General features: G+C 40.1%; 1 protein-coding gene across 2 annotated transcripts in view; it reads right to left on the bottom strand.

Annotated features, from left to right (window-relative positions):
- DNAH8 (dynein axonemal heavy chain 8) overlaps positions 1–22,924 on the bottom strand; it is a 311,786-nt gene that overhangs the window by 233,772 nt on the left and 55,090 nt on the right. Inside the window, exons 17-21 of one of the 2 annotated variants that reach the window (XM_043907360.1) lie at positions 20,961–21,148; positions 16,328–16,408; positions 15,815–15,931; positions 14,897–15,016; positions 1,249–1,384 (exon numbers count right to left, since the gene is read on the bottom strand). In XM_043907360.1, the coding sequence (XP_043763295.1) occupies positions 1,249–1,384; positions 14,897–15,016; positions 15,815–15,931; positions 16,328–16,408; positions 20,961–21,148 (642 nt within the window). Of the gene's footprint in view, positions 1–1,236; positions 1,385–14,896; positions 15,017–15,814; positions 15,932–16,327; positions 16,409–20,960; positions 21,149–22,924 lie in introns of both variants that reach the window. The other variant, XM_043907362.1, reaches the window with a different exon arrangement.

Raw genomic sequence — 22,924 nt, 5'->3', positions numbered from 1 at the left:
TTCACTGAATTAAATTGAAGTTTTTTACTTATCGAAAATGTCCATTTTCACCTACTTTTCCCCTTATTACTGGAAAGGGATATTTGCCTGCACATGGCTTGCTCCTCCACTGTCTACCTGTCCTTAACTTACAGTTCCTAACTTTCCATTGACTAGGTCTCAAAGAACAGCTGAGTTTTGCAGGCACAGCACAAACCCATTAATTAATTCCTATTATGTGGGCCCTCTCTATATTCACAAGAACATTTTGGAATAGAAGAGCCTGAAAAGGATATTACAGAGATAATTTTTAAAGGTTTGTTTTAATAAATAAAAGAGAAGTAAATCATTTATAAACTTGAGTTTTAGCTGAGATCACTCATATGTGTGTGTGTGTGTGTGTGTGTGTGTGTGCATTCAAGCGTGTCCAACTGTTTGCAAGCTCATGGACTGTAGCCTGCCAGGCTCCTCTGTCCATGGGATTTTCCAGCCAAAAATACTAGAGTGGGTTGCCATTTCCTCCTCGAGGGGATCTTCCCAACCTAGGGACTGAATCCACGTCTCTGGCATCTCCTGCATTAGCAGGCGGATTCTTAACCACTGTAAGCTCAGAGTTTCTCACCCTCAGCACTACTGACTACTTTCTTTGTTGTTGGGGGCTGTCCTATGCAATGGAGGATGTTCAGCAGCATCTCTGCCCTCTACTCAGAAGGCTGTCAGGCAGTGTGACAACCAGCGTGTTGGAATGAATACACAAAAAAGAAAAAGTTAACATAGCGGGCCAGAGACTGCTATCCGTGTTAAGGCCTGCTTGCAAGGTTGGTCCTTAACAGGTGTCTGGGAATTTGGATTTGGGGCTTCCCAGGTGGCTCAGTGGTACAGAATTTGTCTGCCAATGCAGGAGATGTAGGCCGATCCCTGAGTAGGGAAGGTCCCCTGGAGAAGGAAATGGCAACCCGCTCCCATATTCTTGCCTGGGAAAACCCATATGCAGAGGAGCCTGGCGGGCTACCATCCCTGGGGTGGCAAAAGAGTGGGACACGACTTATCAACTAAACAACAACGACAACCTGGATGTCAGAGGGGTGCCCACCATTCCCTAACTCATACAAAGGGCTCACCGTGCCCACATTGTGCAAACTGCATGGTTTATGCTGAACCCCTGTCCTTCCCAGAGTCTGGAATTTCGGTATACGCTAAGCACAGAGGGCCTTCTTGAGAGCCTATCTGTAGCACTTGAGATTCAAACATTTTAACCAGTCGCGTTACCTGGTAAGTGTCTTGCTCCTTTCCCACTGTACTTAACTTCATAAATAGTCTCAAATATTGATATAAGTTCTTTGACAGCTTCTTCCACATGCTTACTTTTGTGGTTTAGAACCTCAGCCCATTCTTTTGTGTATGTCTATTAAATAAAGAAATGACTATTAATTTCCAGATACTTAAAACTACTGTGAAGTTTCTTAATACGACTTTAATTTGTCAAACTCTAATTAATGCTATTTGAAAATACCTAGAGATAGTGGCCAGTAGCATAAAGATTCAGACTCCAAACTGTCAACAGCTAAAAGGAGCCTGAGAAACCTGCTAAGTCTCAAGCGAGGAAAAGAAGGAGAAAGAATAAAAATCCAAAGTTGTTTTGTTTTGTTTTGTTTTGGCCATGCCATGAAGTGTACAGGATCTTAGTTCCCTGATCAGGAATGGAACATATGCTCCTGCAGTGGAAGCATGGAGTCTTAACCACTGGACTGCCAGGGAAGAGCCAAATTCAAAGCTTTTTACCTTACCTGATTCAATCACTCATAGAGATCTACACTCACATTCATATGAATAAAAAGAAAGAAGCCTGAAGACATAACAGAGAGAAAGATGTCACAAGCTGAAAGTGAGAAATGGTTTTAAAAAACGACAATCCAAAGTGTTGTTTTGAGATTTAAATGAGAAGATTTTTAACTGAGCATTGTGTTGTATGCCAGGCATCAATTTAAGAGCTTTATGCATATGAACTCATTTAATTAAACGACAACCTCTTGAGACAATATTATTGTCCCCATTTCACAGATGAGAAAACTGAGTCTCTGAAAGAATAAAAACTTTGCCCAAGGTCACACAGCGGGTGATAAGAATAGGGGTTTGAAACCAGCTTTGTGTGATTCTAAAAGTTTGTGCTTTTTGCCTTTTGAATGTTTCTAATAACAAATACTTTAGGAAGAAATTGAGAACTAGTTAAATCCAGAAAACTGGCTTATAAAATTAAACAAGCCTTTTGACATACACTGTCCATGCATTTTAGAAAAGAGAAAAATAAATCGTAGCAGCCAACTTGGCCCTTTAAAATCACTTTTGCGAAGGAGCCCAAGCCTATCTATGCAAATTCTCTCCAGACAAGCTTTGGGAGATCCCACAGTCTCCCTGCACAGCTCTCAGGCATTCCTCTTTTAGCTGCTAGATTGAGAAGGAGAGACTTCTAAGCTTGTCCCCCAGATTTATACCACCTCACCTGTATCTGAAACCATCTTCATCTTTTCTCAATCTCAGGGGAAATGACGTTCCTCCTCTTACCGAAAGACAGTCTCCCTTCCCTCCTATCCCCACCAACTCTTCAGACCTCATTCCACCATTCATTCACTCCATTCTTTCTAATTTATTCAACACACTATTAAACTTTGAATGCAATGGAGGCTGAGAGCCACTTCAGTCCAGCAGGGAAAACAAGTGTTAAGCAAGTGGACACAATTCCAGCTGGTCACAGAAGAAGGGACACACCTGTTTATATACACACATCCTCTACTTGCTTTGAAATCTGCTAAGAAGACACAGGAGACAGGTTCGATCGCTGGGTAGAGAGGATCCCCCGGAGGAGGAAATGAAAACCCATTCCAGTATTCTTACCTGAAAAGTCCCATGGACAGAGGAGCCAGTGGGCTACAGTCCATGGGGTTGCAAGGGAGTCGGACACGACTGAGCACACACACGTGCACAAGGAAGGAACCAGACTACTAGTTAAACATGACAGATTAAACACATTTTTATTTTGGCACTCCCCTGAAAACCTCTACAAGATAACACAAAGTCATCTTTTATGTTAAAAGAACATGCTCGCAAGAATAAATGGGAGGAGGCCATAGAAATTCCTCTGTATGTTTTCAATACCATATAATAATGAAATTAATGGTATGTGACAATTGGTGTTAGTACAAATGAATATCCACTTGCAAAATAATGAAACTGGATCCTTAAACCATACACAAAAACTAACTCAAAATGAAGCATCGATCTAAATGTGACAGCGAAAACCATAAAACTCTCAAAAGAAAACATAAGCGTGTATCTTCATGATCTTGGATAAGACAAAGTTTTCTTTGATATCTGACACCAAAGCAGAGCAGCAACAACAGAAACAGATGAAATGGACATCATCAAAATTTAATACTTTGTGGCTTCAAAGGATACCAGCAAGAAAGTAAAAAGACAATCCACAGAATGGGAGAAAAATTTTGCAATCTGATAAGGGACTAGTATCCAGAACATACAAATAACTATTACAACTAAAAAATAAAAAGTCAGATAACCCAATTTTACCATGAACAAAGGATCTGAATCTAATACCACTTCATACCTACTAAGAAGGCGATAATAAAAAAGATGAATAATAAGTGTTGGTAAGGGTGTAGAAAAACTGGAACCCTCACATACTGCTGGTGGGAATGTAAAATAATGCAGCCAGTTTGGGAAAGTCTGACTGTTCTTCAAAAGGTTGAACATGTACTTAACACATAATCCAACAATTCCACTCCTAAATATATGCCCAAGAGAAATGAAAATATGTCCCTGCAAAAACTTGTACATTTATGTTCATAGCAGCATTTTTCATAAAGGCCAAAAAGTGAGAATCCAAATGTCTATCAACTGATCAATGGATAACTAAAACATGGTCTACCCACACAACGCACTATGATTCAGCAGTAAAAAGAAATATAGTACTGAGACACAGGACAATATGAATGAACACTGAGCTAAGTCAAAAAAGCCAGTCACAATATACCACATACCATATGATTCCTTTTGTAAGAAATGTCTACAGTAGGCAAATCTATGGAGACAGAAAGCAAGTCCTGGGCTACTAGTCCTGGGCTAGTGGTGGCCCAGGACACGACTGAGCGACTTCACGTTCACTTTTCACTTTCATGCATTGGAGAAGGAAATGGCAACCCACTCCAGTGTTCTTGCCTGGAGAATCCCAGGGACGGGGGAGCCTGATGGGCTGACGTCTATGGGGTTGCACAGAGTTGGACACGACTGAAGTGACTTAGCAGCAGCAGCAGGGCTGGGAGGGTTGACAGAAAATTATAATGACTGCTAATGAGTATGTGGTTTCTTTGGGGGAGATGAACTGTTCTAAAATTGATTGTGGTGACAGTTGCACAATTCTGTCAATATGTTAAAACCACTGAATTGTACGAGGTTTTTTTTTTTTCTTTTTTGGCTGCGCCACATAGCTTACCAGATCTTAGTTCCCCAACCAGGGATCAAACCCATGCTTCCTGCAGTGGGAAGCACAGAGTCCTAACCACAGGATCACCAAGCAGTTCCCGAATTGTACACTTTATTTTTTTTTTTTCCAAATTGTACACTTTAAATGGGTGAATTATATTACAATAAATTTGTCAAAAACAATAGCTAGTGCCAGAAATAACTGGAAGCAGGAATTGAGGGGACTGGAGCAGGGAAGAGAGAAATGGGAGAGTGAAGGCAGCTTGAGTGAGCATTTGCATAAGTTTAGTTGTGAATAAGAAGCGAAGGAGATGTGAGAGCATTTTTGTTTGCTGGCAAGAAAAGGGGAAGAATATATTCGACTACTAGGGGGTGGGGTCCCCTAGAGAGGACAAAGCTGAAGATCTAGAAGAAGGAAGACTGGTGGAGGTAGGCTGCCAAGAACAAGAAGGCGTGGACTCCAGAGCCCACGAGTAGCACCTCAATTATGAAAAGAGGTGAGAAGTTTCTCCACAGAACCAGAAGGAAGGAAGAGTTGGATGCAGAAGTCAGCAATGCACCAAGAGCTCTGCGACTGTGCGGACTATATACATGACTTCAATTTCGGAAACTACAAATAATCCCTGCAACTCTGTGAAGTCCAGCTTGGGAGACAGTCCAGGTGCAGGTTATTCCCCGTTTGCCTCCTGCAACCCATTCCTAGCTCTTCTCTGCTCTGCCTTGTGCAGAGGGAAACTGCCTCCTGGGGCTCCCTGATTCTCTGACTTCCAGTTGGGTTTGACCCAGTGGGACGCACCAACAGAAAATAGGAAAGCAGGAGAGGAGGGTACCTCCCACTCCCTCCTTGGCAGAGGAGGGTAGGGCTGCATCTCTGGTAGAGGCTGTGTCTCTTCACAAATTCAGCTTTACGGGATGAGCCCCTTCACGTGGTTCCAGTTCTCACTGGACTCTGAAAGCACTCTTTCCTCCTTTGGTGCCTTTAGCCCCAGAAGTGCTGATGACTTTCACCCTTCAGACTCCTGGAGTGTCTCACCTTGCCGGGCTCTGCACCAATACCATCCCAAACACAATAATCCAGCCCCATCCTAGTTCCTAAACCCTGATCAAAGAACTCACATTCGATTCTTGCTATGAATTAGGTCACCTCAGATAACCATGACAGCTCATACTGCCAAGAAAGCCAGAAGTAAGAATCTTAGATGTACATGTTCCATTGCAAAGAAATTTCCTGTCTCACTTGGCGACCAATGGCACAGCTATCCTCTTTAACAAGTGGCAAAATCATGCCATGAGATAACAGACTACAAAAACGGCCTCCATATGATGTCACTACCAGTTTGGTAGTGCCCAGCTTTGTGAGATGCCTCACAAAGCAAGGCATCTTTTCCTGATAAAGACCGTATCTCTTCATGAGAAGAACAGCGAGTCCTTGAAGATTAATAAGACCATTCTCACAGCTGAGTGAAACAGACTGCAGTACCAAGGAGCATGCCAGGGATGAAATGAAAGGCAGTCAAACTGATTTTGTGAGTGGCTTTCTATTTTTAAAAATTGAAATATAATTCATATAACACAAACTGACCCTTGTAAAGTGCACAGTTCACTGATTTTTAGTATATTCACAAAGCGGGGAAGCCATCACTGGCATCTGATTCCAGAACATTTTCATCATCCCCAAAAGAGTCCCCCTATAACCATTAGCAGTCACTCCCCACCACTCTGGCAACCACTAATCTACTTTCTGTCTCTATGGAGTCAGGTTGATTTTGCGGATAGAATTTTTAATACCCTTTCATCTATTTCCCTGTGTTCTCCTATCTTAACTTGAATCATAATATTGCCCTGATTTCTGATTCCATTTGTATATCTATCAATATACAGATATGTTGATCAGGGTCCAGCAAGGAAATATATGCCCCTCCAGCTATTTTAACAGACAGAATGAGAGAATTTAATATTTAAAAAATTGGTTAACCAACTATTAAAGGATTAAAAGGGCAAAAAAGAACACAGAGGTCACACAGAGAAACTGCAGGAAGCAGCTCCCATCCCCGGGCATGGGGGAGCCCAGGGAGGAGGGTGAAGTTATTGGAACCTGGTACTGGGAGGTGGGGAGACGCTCAGCTAGCCCTGCTGCCTCAGAAGCTCAGAGAGGGGCCTCTTGATGTTGGTATATCTGAGAGACACATGAGGCTGATTCTGGAAAGGCCGGAAAAAGCTAGGGCCTGGGACTAACAACCACTGCCAGGATAATAGTGTCAGCAACAGAAGGCAATACAAGAAAGAGGAAGCCTATTTTCTCCTCCAGCCTCCTTCTATTACCTATATGGCAAGCCTAAAAGGCAGCCAGCTGGCCAAGGATAAATGTAATTTGCAGAGTCCCAGCCCCAACATCATAGAGTAGAAGGACTAATTGGAGGCTAACAGAAGATAGCTTTTAAATAATTAACAAAATCTGTCCTATAACCACATCCTTATCTTAGATGTCCCAAGATAAGGAATACTTGCCATTACTGCAAATAAGCCCTGGTTCCCAACATGGTCTGAAACCACTGGTCAGTGCAAAATAACCAGCATCCCCCCAGATTAACACTAGGTATGGCATGTTTAAGAAACTGATTTCTCTCCAAAGTGTTATCCCATGTGCTCTGTCATTACAAATCTTATTCTGTCTTCACTGTAATGGTCTACCTTAGTGATAGGATTGTGTGAAGGCAGCCCACGTGTTACTCGGTCTTAGATCCCTCTAGGACATATGACTGGGGCACACTGATTGACAAACATGCTCTTCCAAGTTACACCTCCTGTATCTTGACTGGGGTCACCCATGTAACTACCACATTCACACTTGGTCAACCTTTATCCTCATTTCCCTTGTCTGGGTGATCTGCTTCTCCTTCTATGCATATCAAAGTTCTGTGTTTATATGTTCAAAGCAAATGTTCTTTGGTAGTGTGAATTTCACCTGACTGAGAAGAGGACAGTGTCAGAACAGTTATATGCACACACCAGTAGAAATTATTTTCATTGTCAAGAGGACAAAATGAAAAAAATTAATGGAGAAATGTCCCTACTCCTTTGTACACTGTTAGTTTATAAGTAAGACCTGGTATGAAGTACGTGGGCTTCCCTGGTAGCTCAGCTGGTAAAGAATCTGCCTGCAATGCAAGAGACCCTGGTTTGAGTCCTGGGTCGGGAAGATCCCCTGGAGAAGGAAATGGCAACCCACCCCAGTATTCTTGCACTTCCCTGGTAGCTCAGATGGTAAAGAATCTGCCTGCAAAGTGGGAGACCTGGGTTCGATCCCTGGGTTTGGAAGATCCCCTGAAGAAAGGAACAGCTACCCACTTCAGTATTCTTGCCTGGAGAATTCCATGGACAGAGGAGCTTGGCAGGCTACAGTCCAGGGATCACAAAGACTCGGACACAACTGAGTGACCTTCACTTTCATAGTCAGATTCCAGGATGAGCAAGAAGGAAATGACAAGCTGTTACCCCTCATCCCCAGGCAAGAAACAGGTGACTTCTTTGGAAAACTTTAATTGCTGGAAAAAGACCTATACAACATTTGAAGGAATCTCCCTCCTAAAATAGCATGGAGCCCAGGAATAGAGCAGACTCTATTTGCCAACCCAAGAAATACCACCCCAGATATATAAGAGATGCAGAAATAGTACTATAAAGTTAAAAATGAGTGCCATTCCTAGCACCTAGGGTGTGATCTTCAAATATCATTTTCCACCAGTAACACTGAAGGGCTAGTTGGAAAATTGAGTTATCCCAGATCTGGGGCAGGAAATGTACAAGATGAACCTAAGATTTCCAGCAGTTCCAGGAAGCAAGAAAGCTTTCAAAGACTACGAGACTCACAGCAAAAACACAGAAGCCTGCCTGAAGAATTCCACTGGAAAAAGATGATAAAATTTAAATAGAAAAAAGAATAATGACTTCCGTGGACTGAATCCCTCAAATACATAATAATCCATATATTCATAATGATCTTTAAATAATTTAAACTACAATGAGTATTTTAGAAGTTGCCAGTGAGCCAACTCATTATTTTGAAAACTGGTATATAAAAGGAAAACTGAAGCACTGAACTTGAATTTTCTATACATTGTTTCATAGTAACCAACCAGTTAATGAAGGAAATTTCTTCTCTGTAGAAGTATTTTATCCATAAATGCTCAAGTCAGAAAATCAACATTTTGCAATCTCTAGGCAACAATAAGGAGAATCCCAGGGACAAAGGAGCCTGGTGGGCTGCCGTCTGTGGGGTCGCAGAGTCGGACACGACTGATGTGACTTAGCAGCAGCAGCAGGTAACAATAATGGCTCTAGGCAATAATAATCAAAGATTGCTACTCCTCAGGAGAAAGGCTAGTGGGAAACTTTATAATGATGAATAAAGCTGATTTGAGCCCACTAATTAATCTTAAAATCACAGAAAAGGAAACAACAATAAAATGTGCCTCCTGATGTGAAGCAATAGGAAGTACACAGTGAACTATTCTGTCAGGAAAAGCAAAAGTAACTGAACCTGAACTGAATCAATCCTCAAGAGCTAATTAAAATACATACGAAATTCAAGGAATAGAGGACTAGGTCAACATGCTAAATCACACTGCTGGAACCGTGAACTTCCAGATGTTCAAGCTGGTTTTAGAAAAGGCAAAGGAACCAGAGATTAAATTGCCAACATCCACTGGATCATCGAAAAAGCAAGAGTTCCAAAAAAATATCTATTTCTGCTTTATTGACTATGCCAAAGCCTTTGACTGTGTGGATCACAGCGAACTGTGAAAATTCTGAAAGAGATGGGAATACCAGACCACCTGACCTGCATCTTGAGAAACCTGTATGCAGGTCAGGAAGCAACAGTTAGAACTGGACATGGAACAACAGACTGTTTCCAAATAAGGAAAGAAATACATCAAGGCTGTATATTGTCACCCTGCTTATTTAACTTATATGCAGAGTACATCATGAGAAATGCTGGGCTGGAGAAAGCACAGGCTAGAATCAAGATTGCCAGGAGAAATATCAATAACTTCAGATATGCAGATGACACCACCCTTATGGCAGAAAGTGAGGAAGAACTAAAGAGCCTCTTGATGAAAGTGAAAGAAGAGAGTGAAAATGTTGACTTAAAGCTTAATATTCAGAAAACTAAGATCATGGCATTTGGTCCCATCACTTCATGGCAAATAGATGGGGAAATAGTGGACACAGTGGCTGTCTTTATTTTTCTGGGCTCCAAAATCACTGCAGATGGTGATTGCAGCCATGAAATTAAAAGACGCTTGCTCCTTGGAAGGAAAGTTATGACCAACCTAGACAGCATATTAAAAAGCAGAGATATTACTTTGCAAACAAAGCTCTGTCTAGTCAAGGCTATGGTTTTTCCAGTAGTTATGTATGGATGTGAGAGTTGGAATATGAAGAAGGCTGAGTGCCGAATAATTGATGGTTTTGAACTGCAGTGTTGGAGAAGACTCTTGAGAATCCCTTGGACTGCAAGGCGATCAACCAGTCCATCCTAAAGGAGGTCAGTCCTGGGTGTTCACTGGAGGAACTGATGTTGAAGCTGAAACTCCAATACTTTGGCCACCTGATGAGAAGAGCTGACTCATTTGAAAAGACCCTGATGGTGGGAAAGATTGAGGGCAGGAGGAGAAGGGGACGAGAGGATGAAATGGTTGGATGGCATCACCGACTCGATGGACATGGGTTTGGGTGAACTCTGGGAGTTGGTGATGGACAGGGAGGCCTGGCGTGCTGCGATTCATGGGGTCACAAGAGTCGGACACGACTGAGCGACTGAACTGAACTGAAGTAGGACTTTTCTGGTGTTTCAGTGGCTAAGACTTCACACTTCTAAAGCAAGGGGCCCAGGTTCGATCCCTGACCAGGGAACTAGATCCCACCTGCCCCAACTGAAAGTTCACATGCCACAACTAAAGATCCTGTGTGCCACAACTCAGACTCAGTCCAGCCAAATAAAATAAATAAATGATATATATATTTTTTAATTTTTAAAAATCACACTACTAGGATATGATAAGTCTAAAACATGGAAAACTCTATAGGACAAATGATCCCATTTCTTCAATAAATAAAGAGCATTAAAAGAAAGAAGAAGGCAAAAAAAACCCACACACCTCAAATAGACATTTCTCCAAAGAAATTTACAAATGGCCAAGAAACACATGAAAAGATGCACCACATCACAACATCAGCGATCATTAGGAAAAGGCAAATCAAAACCACAAGGAGACTTCACATCCATTCAGATTATTATGAAAAATGTTTTAATTTTCAAAACTGAAAAATAAGAACTGTGAGCAAGCAAGTAGAGAAATTGGAACCCTTGTTGTACACTGCTAGTGGGAAGGTAAAACAGTATGGCCACAGTGAAAAATACTTGGTGATTTCTCAAAAGCTAAACATAGAATTACCATATGACCAGTAATTCCACTCTGAGTATATACCCAAAAGAAGTGAAGGTAGGGACAGATAATTACACACTAGTGCTTAATTCATAGTTAAAAGGTGGTAAGAGCCCAAATGTCCACCAACTTATGAATGGATAAACAAAATGTGGCATATATATACCACAGAACATTTCAGATCTAAAAAGGAGCCAAATTCTGATACACGCTACAATATGGAGTAACCTTGAAGACATTATGCTAAGTGAAGTAACACAGATACAAAAGGGCAATACTGCATGATTTCACCTGCATGAGATACCTAAAATAGACAAATCCATAAACGTAAAAAGCAGAATAGAGGTTACTAGGGGTTGGGTGGAGAGAAGGAAAATGGGAAGTCATTGTTTAATAGGTACAGAGTTCCTGTGTAAGATGATAAAAAAAAAAAGTGTTCTAGAAATAGTTACAAAACACTGAATTTTACTTAATGCCACTGAACTGTACATTAAAAATGGTTAAAATTATAAAGTTTTCAGTACGTATATTTTACTGCAATAAAAAACTGCAAGCAAAGAAAGTGGAGATGACAAAAGGAAACTTTTTTTTTCCATTTATTTTTATTAGTTGGAGGCTAATTACTTTACAATATTGTAGTGGTTTTTGCCATACATTGACATGAGTCAGCCATGGATTTACATGTGTTCCCCATCCTGAACCCCCCTCCCACCTCCCTCCCCCATTCCATCCCTCTGGGTCATCCCAGTGCATCCAACCTGGACTGGAGATCTGTTTCACACTTGATAATATACATGTTTCGATGCTGTTCTCTCAGATCATGACAAAAAGAAAACTTAAAAGATATATGAATCAAATGCGATGTGTGAACCTCTTTGGTTCCTAATTCAAACACACCAACTCTAAAAAATAGTTTCTACAAAAGCTAAATATATTCATAACCTATGACTATGACCCAGCAAACTCACTTAGAAGAGTACACTCACCAAAACAGGTGCTTAGGTTCACAAAAACAAAACAAAACAAAAAGCAACCATGTACAAGAGTTCTCAGTGCATATAACCAAAAGCTGTGAACCATCCAAATGCCCCAAACAGTAGAATAGATAAAATAAATGACCCAATCAAAAAATGGGCCAAAGAACTAAACAGACATTTCTCCAAAGAAGACATACAGATGGCTAACAAACACATGAAAAGATGCTCAACATCACTTATTATCAGAGAAATGCAAACCAAAACCACAATGAGGTACCATTACACGCCAGTCAGGATGGCTGCTATCCAAAAGTCTACAAGCAATAAATGCTGGAGAGGGTGTGGAGAAAAGGGAACCCACTTACACTGTTGGTGGGAAGGCAAACTAGTACAGCCACTATGGAAAACAGTGTGGAGATTTCTTAAAAAACTGGAAATAGAACTGCCATATGACCCAGCAATCCCACTTCTGGGCATACACACTGAGGAAACCAGATCTGAAAGAGACACGTGCACCCCAATGTTCATCACAGCTCTGTTTATAATAGCCAGGACATGGAAGCAACCTAGATGCCCATCAGCAGATGAATGGATAAGGAAGCTGTGGTACATATACACCATGGAATATTACTCAGCCGTTAAAAAGAATTCATCTGAATCAGTTCTAATGAGATGGATGAAACTGGAGCCCATTATACAGAGTGCAGTAAGCCAGAAAGATAAAGAACATTACAGCATACTAACACATATATATGGAATTTAGAAAGATGGTAACGACAACCCTATATGCAAAACAGAAAAAGAGACACAGAAGTACAGAACAGACTTTTGAACTCTGTGGGAGAAGGTGAGGGTGGGATGTTTCAAAAGAACAGCATGTATATTATCTATGGTGAAACAGATCACCAGCCGAGGTGGGATGCATGAGACAAGTGCTCAGGCCTGGTGCACCGGGAAGACCCAGAGGAATCGGGTGGAGAGGGAGGTGGGAGGGGGGATCGGGATGGGGAATATGTGTAACTCTATGGCTGATTCATATCAATGTATGACAAAACCCACTGAAATGTTGTGAAGTAATTAGCCTCCAACTAATAAAAAAATAAATAAATAAATTGCAATAAACTCAGACACTGAAACACTAGTCAGCAATGAATGAGAATGAAAGAAATAGTGTCTCATGCAACTACACAGATGAATCTCACAGACCCTGAGCAAAATAAGCCAGACATAAAGAATATATGCTCCTTGATTTCATTTGTGTGAAGTTCAAAACAAGTAAAACTAACATATAGTGACAGAAGCCAAAATGTTGATGACTTTGGGGTAGAGGGTGCTTGCTGCCTAGAACGGAGCAGAAGGGATCATTTGCAATGAAGAAATGTTCTATACCTTGCTGTGGAGAAGGTTACAAGGGTGTGTCATATATAAACATTCACTGAATAGTGCACTTAAGATTTGTGCACTTTGCTGTATACACATTTTATTTCAATTAAAAAAAAAAAAAGATGGGCCTAAAGTGAGAAGTTGAAGCTACAGCTTTTATGGGGGCGTTTTCCCCCAATGAACAAACAAACAAAAATAAATGAGGCCTTAGATCCCTCACAAGGGCAGCAGATAGGAACTTGAGACCTAACCTTGCACTCCCTGCCACACCATCAGGCAAATCAAGGGCCACGCTCTCCAGGACAGTCAGCAATCTTGGTTGAGGCTCTAGGAGGGACAGATACAGTCTCCCTCAGAAATTTACAACCACTAGCTCACCCTCACTCAAGTTTATGGCTTGAGATCACACTACCTCAAAGTTTTGAAAAAGCACTGCTCAGAGACCTTGACCCATGACTGCTGCAATCTGGGGATGCAGGGGCTGCTCCATGCCTAATTAGTTCTAAAGCAAGAGGCTGGCTGTCTACCCTAACCCCAAACAGCTCAGAAAGGTGTCCTGCGAAGAGGATACCACATTTCCATAGAAAGAGAGGGTAAGGGCACCTGTTTCCCATGACCAGGTTAGATCCCTTGAGATGGAACCATCCTTGGTTGTCTTGAAAAGGACATTAGCAAGGTGACCTAAACCAGTAAGGAAGTGGGAAGCATAAGGCAAGCAAGAAAGAAAAAAGGGCTCAGAGTTCAAGACAAAAAGTAAGTGCTTCTGAGACAGACTGTGTTACGTGCCAGGCCTCAAAAATGATTAGACAGGATTCCTGTCTTTTGTGCTTTTGAGCCAAGGGAGGACAAGTAGGTATTCAAGTCAGTTCAATTTAATGCGATGCTCAGGAGCTTAGGTGGGTTCCACTGCCATTGAAGGATTTAAGCTGGGGAGTTCCTATAACCGGAGGATGATGGATCTGATGGGGCCAAACACGGGGGCAGAGAGACCAGTTAGATCACAACATCAAATGACACACTCATGAGCATTAAAAGCCTGATCTGGAGTTTAGGCATTTTGAGCATGAGCTACCCGTTCTCTTTGCTTGGCCCTTGTGATAAACCTTTGCTCAAAAGAGAAGAAAAAGCATGACCTAAGACAAGTGTGGCAGATATGGAAAAGAAGAGGCAATTCAAGAAGAATAGTAAGAGACAAAACCTGGCTGAGCCCTAGAAGACTGACTGGCTTTGGGGATGGAAGCAAGAAAAGGACTCTGGATGACACCCAGGTGTTCGGGTGACTTAAGGACAAAGTATGTGGTAGTTAAAACCATGAGAGTAGATGATATTGCCCTGGGAGCATGCACAGAGGAAGAAGGGCAGTGAACGCTGACAGGACCCCAGGGGACTCCAGCATGAGCTTGAGGACATTATTAGGATAATGTCTAAGGTATGACCATGAGCTTGAGCTGTTGACACCTTATAAGTCTTTGGAGCTGAGGATGTAAAAAAAAAAAAAAAAAAATCCAGAATGTCTAAATGCCATGAACACAGATTTCTACTTTTAGAATGCAAATTCACATTTTAGTTTACGAGTTAGCATTTCTATGACTAAAATATAACATAAATGCATACCTCATTGAGTGTCAACATATCTTCTACTTTGGTAGCACCGCTTTCAGGCAGGGAAATTAACACCGTTTTGGCTATCTCCTTTAGAACTGCATCAATACGCATTTCACACAAGTCATTGATCTACCAATGAGAAAACATATGTTGAAGAAAACTCTTTCATCCAAAAAGCACTTGAGTTATAAACTAACCTGGAGGGCTATATCTGGAAACTTGCATCCCGAGCGAAGCATAATTTGGTAGGAATTTTAGGAGTAAATCTTTTCTTGATGTGGAATTAAACTTTACTGAGCTGCAACATGTGTCATAACCTCACATGCATGATCTCCTTCCAGCCCATGAATCAGTACTATCCCAGTTTTACAGCCAGAGAAACCAAGGCTCAGAGAAGTCAAGCAACCCAGAGAGGAACACAGAGCTGGTGAAAGTCAAAATATCCTACCTAGGTTTATCTGATTTTCAAGCCTCTGGGTTTTGTCTGTTATACCATGCTGTCACCACAGACAGACTAGCACATCTAAAAGGTTATGCATGTTTTATGTAGCAAACAAGTTAGAAATCAATAAATAGTCTCCAAGTGGGTAACTACCTCATCTAATTAACATCAGATGCATGTAAGCCCTCCATTCCACCATCTTCCACAGTCTACAACTATACCATTTTCTAAACTACACTGTGAAGCTGAACCATCATTTTAACATATTACAGGCAAGGTAATTCAGGGACAAGAACAAGGCACTTCTAAATTAAGAGGCCCCAAATCAGTTCAAGAAGTACAAAACTTTTTTTTTAATGTAATGATGTCCTTTTAGTTAAAAGTCACTTAAACAGACTTAAATAGCTTTCATAGGTTAATCAAACTATTACGTATAGCCTGAGTATTATTAAGGTATGTAATTTTTAAAATTGTATCTCTCATACCTTCTTTAAGAGTTGGTTGAACATTCCCAAAACTGAGTCAACTTCCTGGAAAAAACTTTCTAGTGTTAAAGATGACCATGTCAATATTGTGAGCCCTTGTCTTAACACAGCTTCCACCTAGAAAAAGAAAAGAATGGTTTCCCTCATTAAAAAGGAGCATCTGCATTCATAAAAAGGCTGACTTTTATTACCTGGAAATATTATGGGTTGTATTTCCTTAATTCTACTTCCCCTCCATTATGCCTAGTAAAGGTGACTTTTTGTTTTTAATCATCTTTGGCTGTCCATGAAGCAATCATGGATTCTTAGAAAGTGCTCATTATTTAGATTTATTTGTTTTTCAAAGGCAACAAAACCTAGACAAGAAATCATTCTGCAGGGAAAATAGAGCTATAAAGTTGAACTAGAAAGAGGGTCTTGCCAAGAATAGATGTTCTAGAATCCATAATCTATAGAACTGGAATCTAATTTTAAATGACAGAGAAATCAATATAAACCATCAACATCACCAACCTTTTTCATTTTAGGGGTCATCAGATTGACAAACACAGGAGGCACTTCCTGACATAAATCATCATAATGTTGCAGGAGACCCTGTTAAAAGTTAAAATGGCATGTTTTACTTTGATTTATTTTAAAGCAACAGTCACATTTTAATTCATACCTAGAAGGTTTCATTTTACCCATTTCCTCATAGCCCTGAAAAATGGAGGCTGATTATTTGTACTAATTTGCTGTACATTCCTTTCACCTGTAAATTAACTGAGCATCACCTTTAAACAGTAAGTCATGGGAGCTTCCTAGATTTACATTTCTAATTATTATTATCTTTTTAGATGCATGCAATTTTAAATGGTTTAGCCACGTATCTTTTCCTTAAGTCTGTCATTACACATTTTCACCCCTTCTGTTGCCTGTCTTCTGATACACTGCAGCTTACTTATACCTGAAGTCACATTTGTCTTCTTGAATCAAAATAAAGGTCTACACAAAGCTTTTATACTTTTAGATGTTTTTTAGAGAAAGAATCATGATGATCAACTTTTGGTCATTTTGTTAACTTACTGCACACCGTGTGATGAGCAATGTGGTTTCAGGTTAATTCCTCCCCAAGTTAATAATATTAAACTGTTTCAACGTTTACTTAATAGTTTCAAAGTGATTGATTCCCTTCCTCTTTTCTCTTACTTGTAGTTGAACTTTTATGTACACTTTACACCCGGCAAAGGACTCTGACTTTCCTAATATCGTTCAACACTAACGAAAATTCTGCAAAATTCAGTGCATGTGACATTCACCTCAATTTATAACAGTATTTTGATACTTAGTCCTGTAAAGTCATAACTAATCAGTACTTAGGGCTTTTGATGATGAAGCCAAAGTTTCTACCATGCCTGAGGGGGCATTTTGAGGGTGTGTGTGTGTATTTTGGTAAGAGCTACAATTATGAAACTCCTAGAGCAAAGCACATGCATAAATCTTTGTGACTTTGGATTAGGCAAAGATTTCTTAGAAATGACACTAAAATTACATGGGACAAAAGATAAAATACATACATTGAATGTCATCAAAATTTTAAAAAGTTTGTGCTCCAAAGGATAGTATCAAGAAAACAAAAAGACAACCCACAGAACAGGAGAAAATAGACATTCTGCTAAAGACCTACAAATCACCAACATGCACATGAAAACATCCTCAACATCAACAGCCATGAAGATATGCAAGTCAAAACCATATGGAAATACCACTTCACATCCAAATGATGTTCAAATGAAGAAGACAGTAACAAATGTTGGCAAGGATGTGGAAAAATGGAACCATCATACACTGTTGGTGAGAACATAAAATAATGCAGCTTTTTTGGAAAACAGAGTATGTCAGTTACTCAAAAGGTTTAAACATAGAGTTACGGAGTTACTAAAACCCAGGAATTTCACTCCTAGGTTATATTCCTAAGAGGATGAAAACATATCCACACAAAAACTTGTATACAAATATCCACAGCAGCATCACTCATAATGCAAAAATGTAGCAACAACCCAAATGTCTATCAACTGATGAATGGATGTCTAAAATGTGGTATAACCACACAATGGAATATTATTTAGCCATTGGCTTCCCTCATAGCTCAGTTAGTAAAGAATCCGCCTGCAATGCAGGAGACCCTGGTTCGATTCCTGGGTTAGGAAGATCCCCTGGAGAAGGGAAAAGCTACCCACTCCAATATTCTGGCCTGGAGAATTCCATTGACTGTATAGTCCATGGGGTCGCAAAGAGTCGGACATGACTGAGTGACTTCCTCACTCACACACTCAAAAATGAGTACTGATCCATGGGACAATATGAATGAACTCTGAAAATATTGTGTTAAGTTAAAAAGGTGAATCACAAACCATCATATATTAAATTACTCCATTTGTATAAATGCCCAGGGTAGGCAAATCCATAGAGACACTAAGTGATTGCCAGGGGAAGATGTGGCAAGAGTTGGGGGTGGGGGGGGAATGGGGAATGACTGCTAACAGATATGGAGTTTCTTTCGGGAATGATGAAACTGTTCTAAAATTGATAATGACCTTATCAGTCTTATAGCTGAAAGTTTGTACCCTGTTACCAATATCTCCTGTTTCCCCTACCCCTTACAACTACTTTGCTGCTCTTTTTATGAGTTTGCATGTTTTAGATTCCACATGTAAGTGATATTTTACAGTATTTATCTTCCCGTCTGACTTATTTCACTTAGCGCAGTGCCATTCATGTTGTCACAAATGGCAAGATGTCCTTCTCTCTCATGGTTGAATAATATTCCATTGTATATATGCCACGTCTTTATCCATTCACCCATTGATGGAAAGTTGTTTCCATGTTTTGGCTGTTGTGAATAATGTTGCAGTGAACATTGGAGTGCATATATATTTTCAAATTAGTGTTTTCATATTCTTTGGATGAAAATCCCAAAAATTCTCCAAGCCAGGCTTCAATAGTACATGAACCGTGAACTTCCAGATGTTCAAGCTGGATTTAGAAAAGGCAGGGGAACCAGACAGAGATCAAATTGCCAACATCTGTTGGATCATCAAAAAAGCAACAGAGTTCCAGAAAAACATCTACTTCTGCTTTATTGACTATGCCAAAGCCTTTGACTGTGTGGATCACAACAAACTGTGGAAAATTCTTCAAGAGATGTGAATACCAGACCACCTTACCTGTCTCCTGAGAAATCTGCATGCAAGTCAAGAAGCAAAAGTTAGAACCAGACATGGAACAACAGACTGGTTCCAAATTTAGAAAGGAGTATGTCAAGGCTGTATATTGTCACCCTACTTATTTAACTTCTATGCAGAATATATCATATGAAATGCCGGCCTGGATGAAGAACAAGCTGGAATCAAGATTACAGGGGAAAATATCAATAACCTCATACACACAGATGACACCACCCTTATGGCAGAAAGTGAAGAGGAATTAAAGAGCCTCTTGATCAAAGTGAAAGATGGGAGTGAAAAAGTTGGCTTAAAACTCAACATTCAAAAACTTAAGATCATGGCATCTGGTCCCATCAGTTCATGGCAAATAGATGGGGAAGCAGTGGAAACAGTGAGAGACTTTATTTTCTTGGGCTCCAAAATCACTAAAGATGGTGACTGCAGTCATGAAATTAAAAGATGCTTGCTCCTTGGTAGAAAAGCTCTGACCAACCTAGACAGCATATTAAAAAGCAGAGATGTTACCTTGCCGACAAAGATCCATCCAGTCAAAACTATGGTCTTTCCAGTAGTCATCTATGGATGTAAGAACTGGACTATAAAAAAAACCGAGTGCCAAAAAATTGATGTTTTTGAACTGTGGTGTTGGAGAAGACTCTTGAGAGTGCCTTGGACTGCAAGGAGATCAAACCAGTCCATCCTAAAGGAAATCAGTGCTGAATATTCATTGGAAGGGCTGATGCTGAAGCTGAAACTCCAATACTTTGGCCACCTGATGCGAAGAACTCTCATTTGAAAAGATCCTGATGCTGGGAAAGATTGAAGGCAGGAGGAGAAGGGGATGACAGAGGATGAGATGGTTGGATGGCATCACCGACTCAATGGACATGAGTTTGAGCAGGCTCCGGGAGATGGTGATGAACAGGGAAACCTGGCATGCTGCAGTTCACAGGGTTGCAAAGAGTCAGACACGACTGAGCAACTAAACTGAAGAGAGCAGAATTTAAATGTTCTCACCAATGTGTGTGCGTGTGTTTATATATTATATGTATAATTATATATATTATACATCATTATATATATATATAATGTGTGTTTATATATGTATAATTATATATATTATACATCATTTTATATATATATATAATGTGTGTGTGTTTATATATTATAATTATATATATTATACATCATTATATATATATATATATATGTTAGCTAACTGACTAAATGGAAGGAATTTTTTCATAATATGGGCTTCTGGCTTCCCAGTGGCTCAAATGGTAAAGAATCTGCCTGTAAGTCAGGAGACCCAGGTTGATCCCTGGGTCAGGAAGATCCCTGGAGAAGGGAATGGCAACCCACTCCTGCATTCTTGCCTGGACAGAGGAACCTGGCAGGCTACAGTCCACGGAGTCACAAAGAGCTGGACACAACTGAGTGACAAATACATTCTACAACGTATTTTCATAACATATATGTATATCAAATCATCATGAAGTACACTTTATCTAACAATTTTATTTGTCAACTTTCCCTCAATAAAGCTGAAAAAATTTAAAAAGAATCAATAACAAATTTCTCCTCAATGCAGCATCAGCACAACTGCAAAGATATCTTTTTCTTTTAAAGAAAAATACTATATATATATATATATATATTTAAAAACCTCTTTCAAAATAATTAGAAAGTAGGGAACTTCCCTTGTGGTCCAGTGGTTAAGAATCCACCTTGCAATGCAGGAGATGCAGGTTCAATCCCTGGTTTGGGAACTAGGATCCCACATGCCATGGAGCATCTAGGCTCAAGTGCCACAACCACTGAGCCCTCGAGCCACAACTCGAGTCCATGCACCACAGCGGAAGATCCCATGTGCCCCAACTAAGACCGAATGCACCCAAATAAATAAATATTTTTTAAAAAGAAAAGAGAATCCATCTTACCTGCAGGTACAATTTATCTCCTTTCAATTTACTTTCCAATTTTAGCAATCTCTTTGCCTGTTCTGGTACGTCCAGCTTCATTTTTATCATGCACTTAGTTTCCCGAACAACTTCCGAAATTTTGGGATCAAAATTAACCAGCAACTTTCCTGTTTCTGGATGTCGCACAAAAAGTGTGGCTTGCAAAGCTACAAATAAACAATTGCTGACATGACTTACTGTAGACTTCTGCTTCCAGTCCTGTTTACATGACTGTCTTCCCCACTGAACCACTGACTTCTTAAGAACAGAACGGTAGTTCTGGCTGTCCAGTGCTAAGGCACTGTGTCTGACACACAGTCAGTGCTCAAAACTTAGATAAATGAATGCAGAGAGTCGCAAACCATGAAATCAGATCCAGAGAGAAATATGAACCAAGAATGCTTAGCCTTTGTGCTATGAACTGTAATACAGTACTTCTCTGAGTGGGTCTAAGAGGGCTGTGATGCAGTGTTAGTTTATTTTTACAGATTGTGACTTCCCCTCTGGGAGAGAGAACTGAACGATGTGCCAACTACAAAATATGACACACCTCATAGAGTTCAAACTCTTTTCTATACCTAACATTAAATTGGCTTCTTAAATTTAAGAAGGTTTATCTGACTTAAATCGACAACTAGGCTCAGGATCAGTAAGAAATATTTATTAAACACCATTGAGTTGTAAACTCCTAGAATGCAGAGGGAGAATTTTTTTTAGCCTACATCCAAAGTACTACATGAACATCAGTCATGTAATAGGCACTTTCAGATATGCTTTTTATTAAGAAGTTAAATACATAATCCCAAACTGTTCATGCTGAATAGCCTTCCATCATTTCTTATCCTAACATGAATTACTTTTAGAGACCTCATAATAAAGCACTTGTAAACTACTATGGGCTAGCTTCAGTTGCATCTTATATTAACACTGCTAATGTAAGAATTTCACACGTATCTTCCAAGCCTCAAATTACTTCAGAGAATATGGCTGCATCAAATTTCTAGTAAAAAAAAAAAAAGAAGACTGTATACCCCTTTGAAGTTAGTTGAATTTTACTCAACAGAATGAGTTTTGATGTGATTATTAACAATGATGGTTTCATGAGGATTTCAACTAAAAACCAGTTCACTTGGAATCTTTTAAAACTTTGGCTGGAAATCATTTATCTTCCCAAGTAAATGCCAAGATAACCCCAGGACATTCATGTAATGAAATGTATCTTCCTTAAGGCAAAGCTGAGCTTTCTTGAAAGGACAAAATGGTCAGTGAGACCACTAAGAATAATGACAGCCAGGAAGTCAACTCTGGGACTAAGTGAACCTTCTATGTGAATCATCACTAGAGAAACTTTATAGAGCAAATGAGGAGACCAATACTAGATCTCCAGTTATTATCCCAAGTTCCTATACAATTAAATATAGTTACATCAACATAGCAAGAGGTCTTTCAGAGTAATTCACTTCCACGAGCCTGTGTTCACATGAAAGGCAAGTCTGGGGACTTCCATGGTAGTCCAGTGGCTAAGACTCCATGCTCCCAATGCAGGGGTTCTCTCCCTGGTCAGGGAACTAGATCCCACATGCTGCAACTAAGACCTGGCCCAGCCAAATAAAGAAACATTTTTTTTTTTTTAAAAGAAAGGCAAATTTGAATCCTGGCCCTGCCACTTCCCAGCTCTGTGATCTCAGGAAAATCACTTAACTTCTCAGCACCTCAGTTTCTTCATCTGTAAAATGACAATAAGAATAATAGCTCAGAGAACTGCCATGAGAATTAATGGGGGTTATATATATAAAGTGTGTTTTGTTAGCTATGACTGCTATTTAAAGGACACAAAGATGAAACAGACACGGAGAGTATTGCTGGAATGTGTAGGGGAGATAAGACTGATCTATAAAGCCACAAATGTCATGATAAAGTGTGTGGAGGCCTCTGGAGGAAGA

The sequence above is a fragment of the Cervus elaphus genome, chromosome 7 (genome assembly GCF_910594005.1).
Source record: "Cervus elaphus chromosome 7, mCerEla1.1, whole genome shotgun sequence".
Classification (NCBI taxonomy): domain Eukaryota; kingdom Metazoa; phylum Chordata; class Mammalia; order Artiodactyla; family Cervidae; genus Cervus; species Cervus elaphus.
Note: the sequence above shows the minus strand (reverse complement) of the source record. Positions and strands in the feature narration are given on the sequence as shown.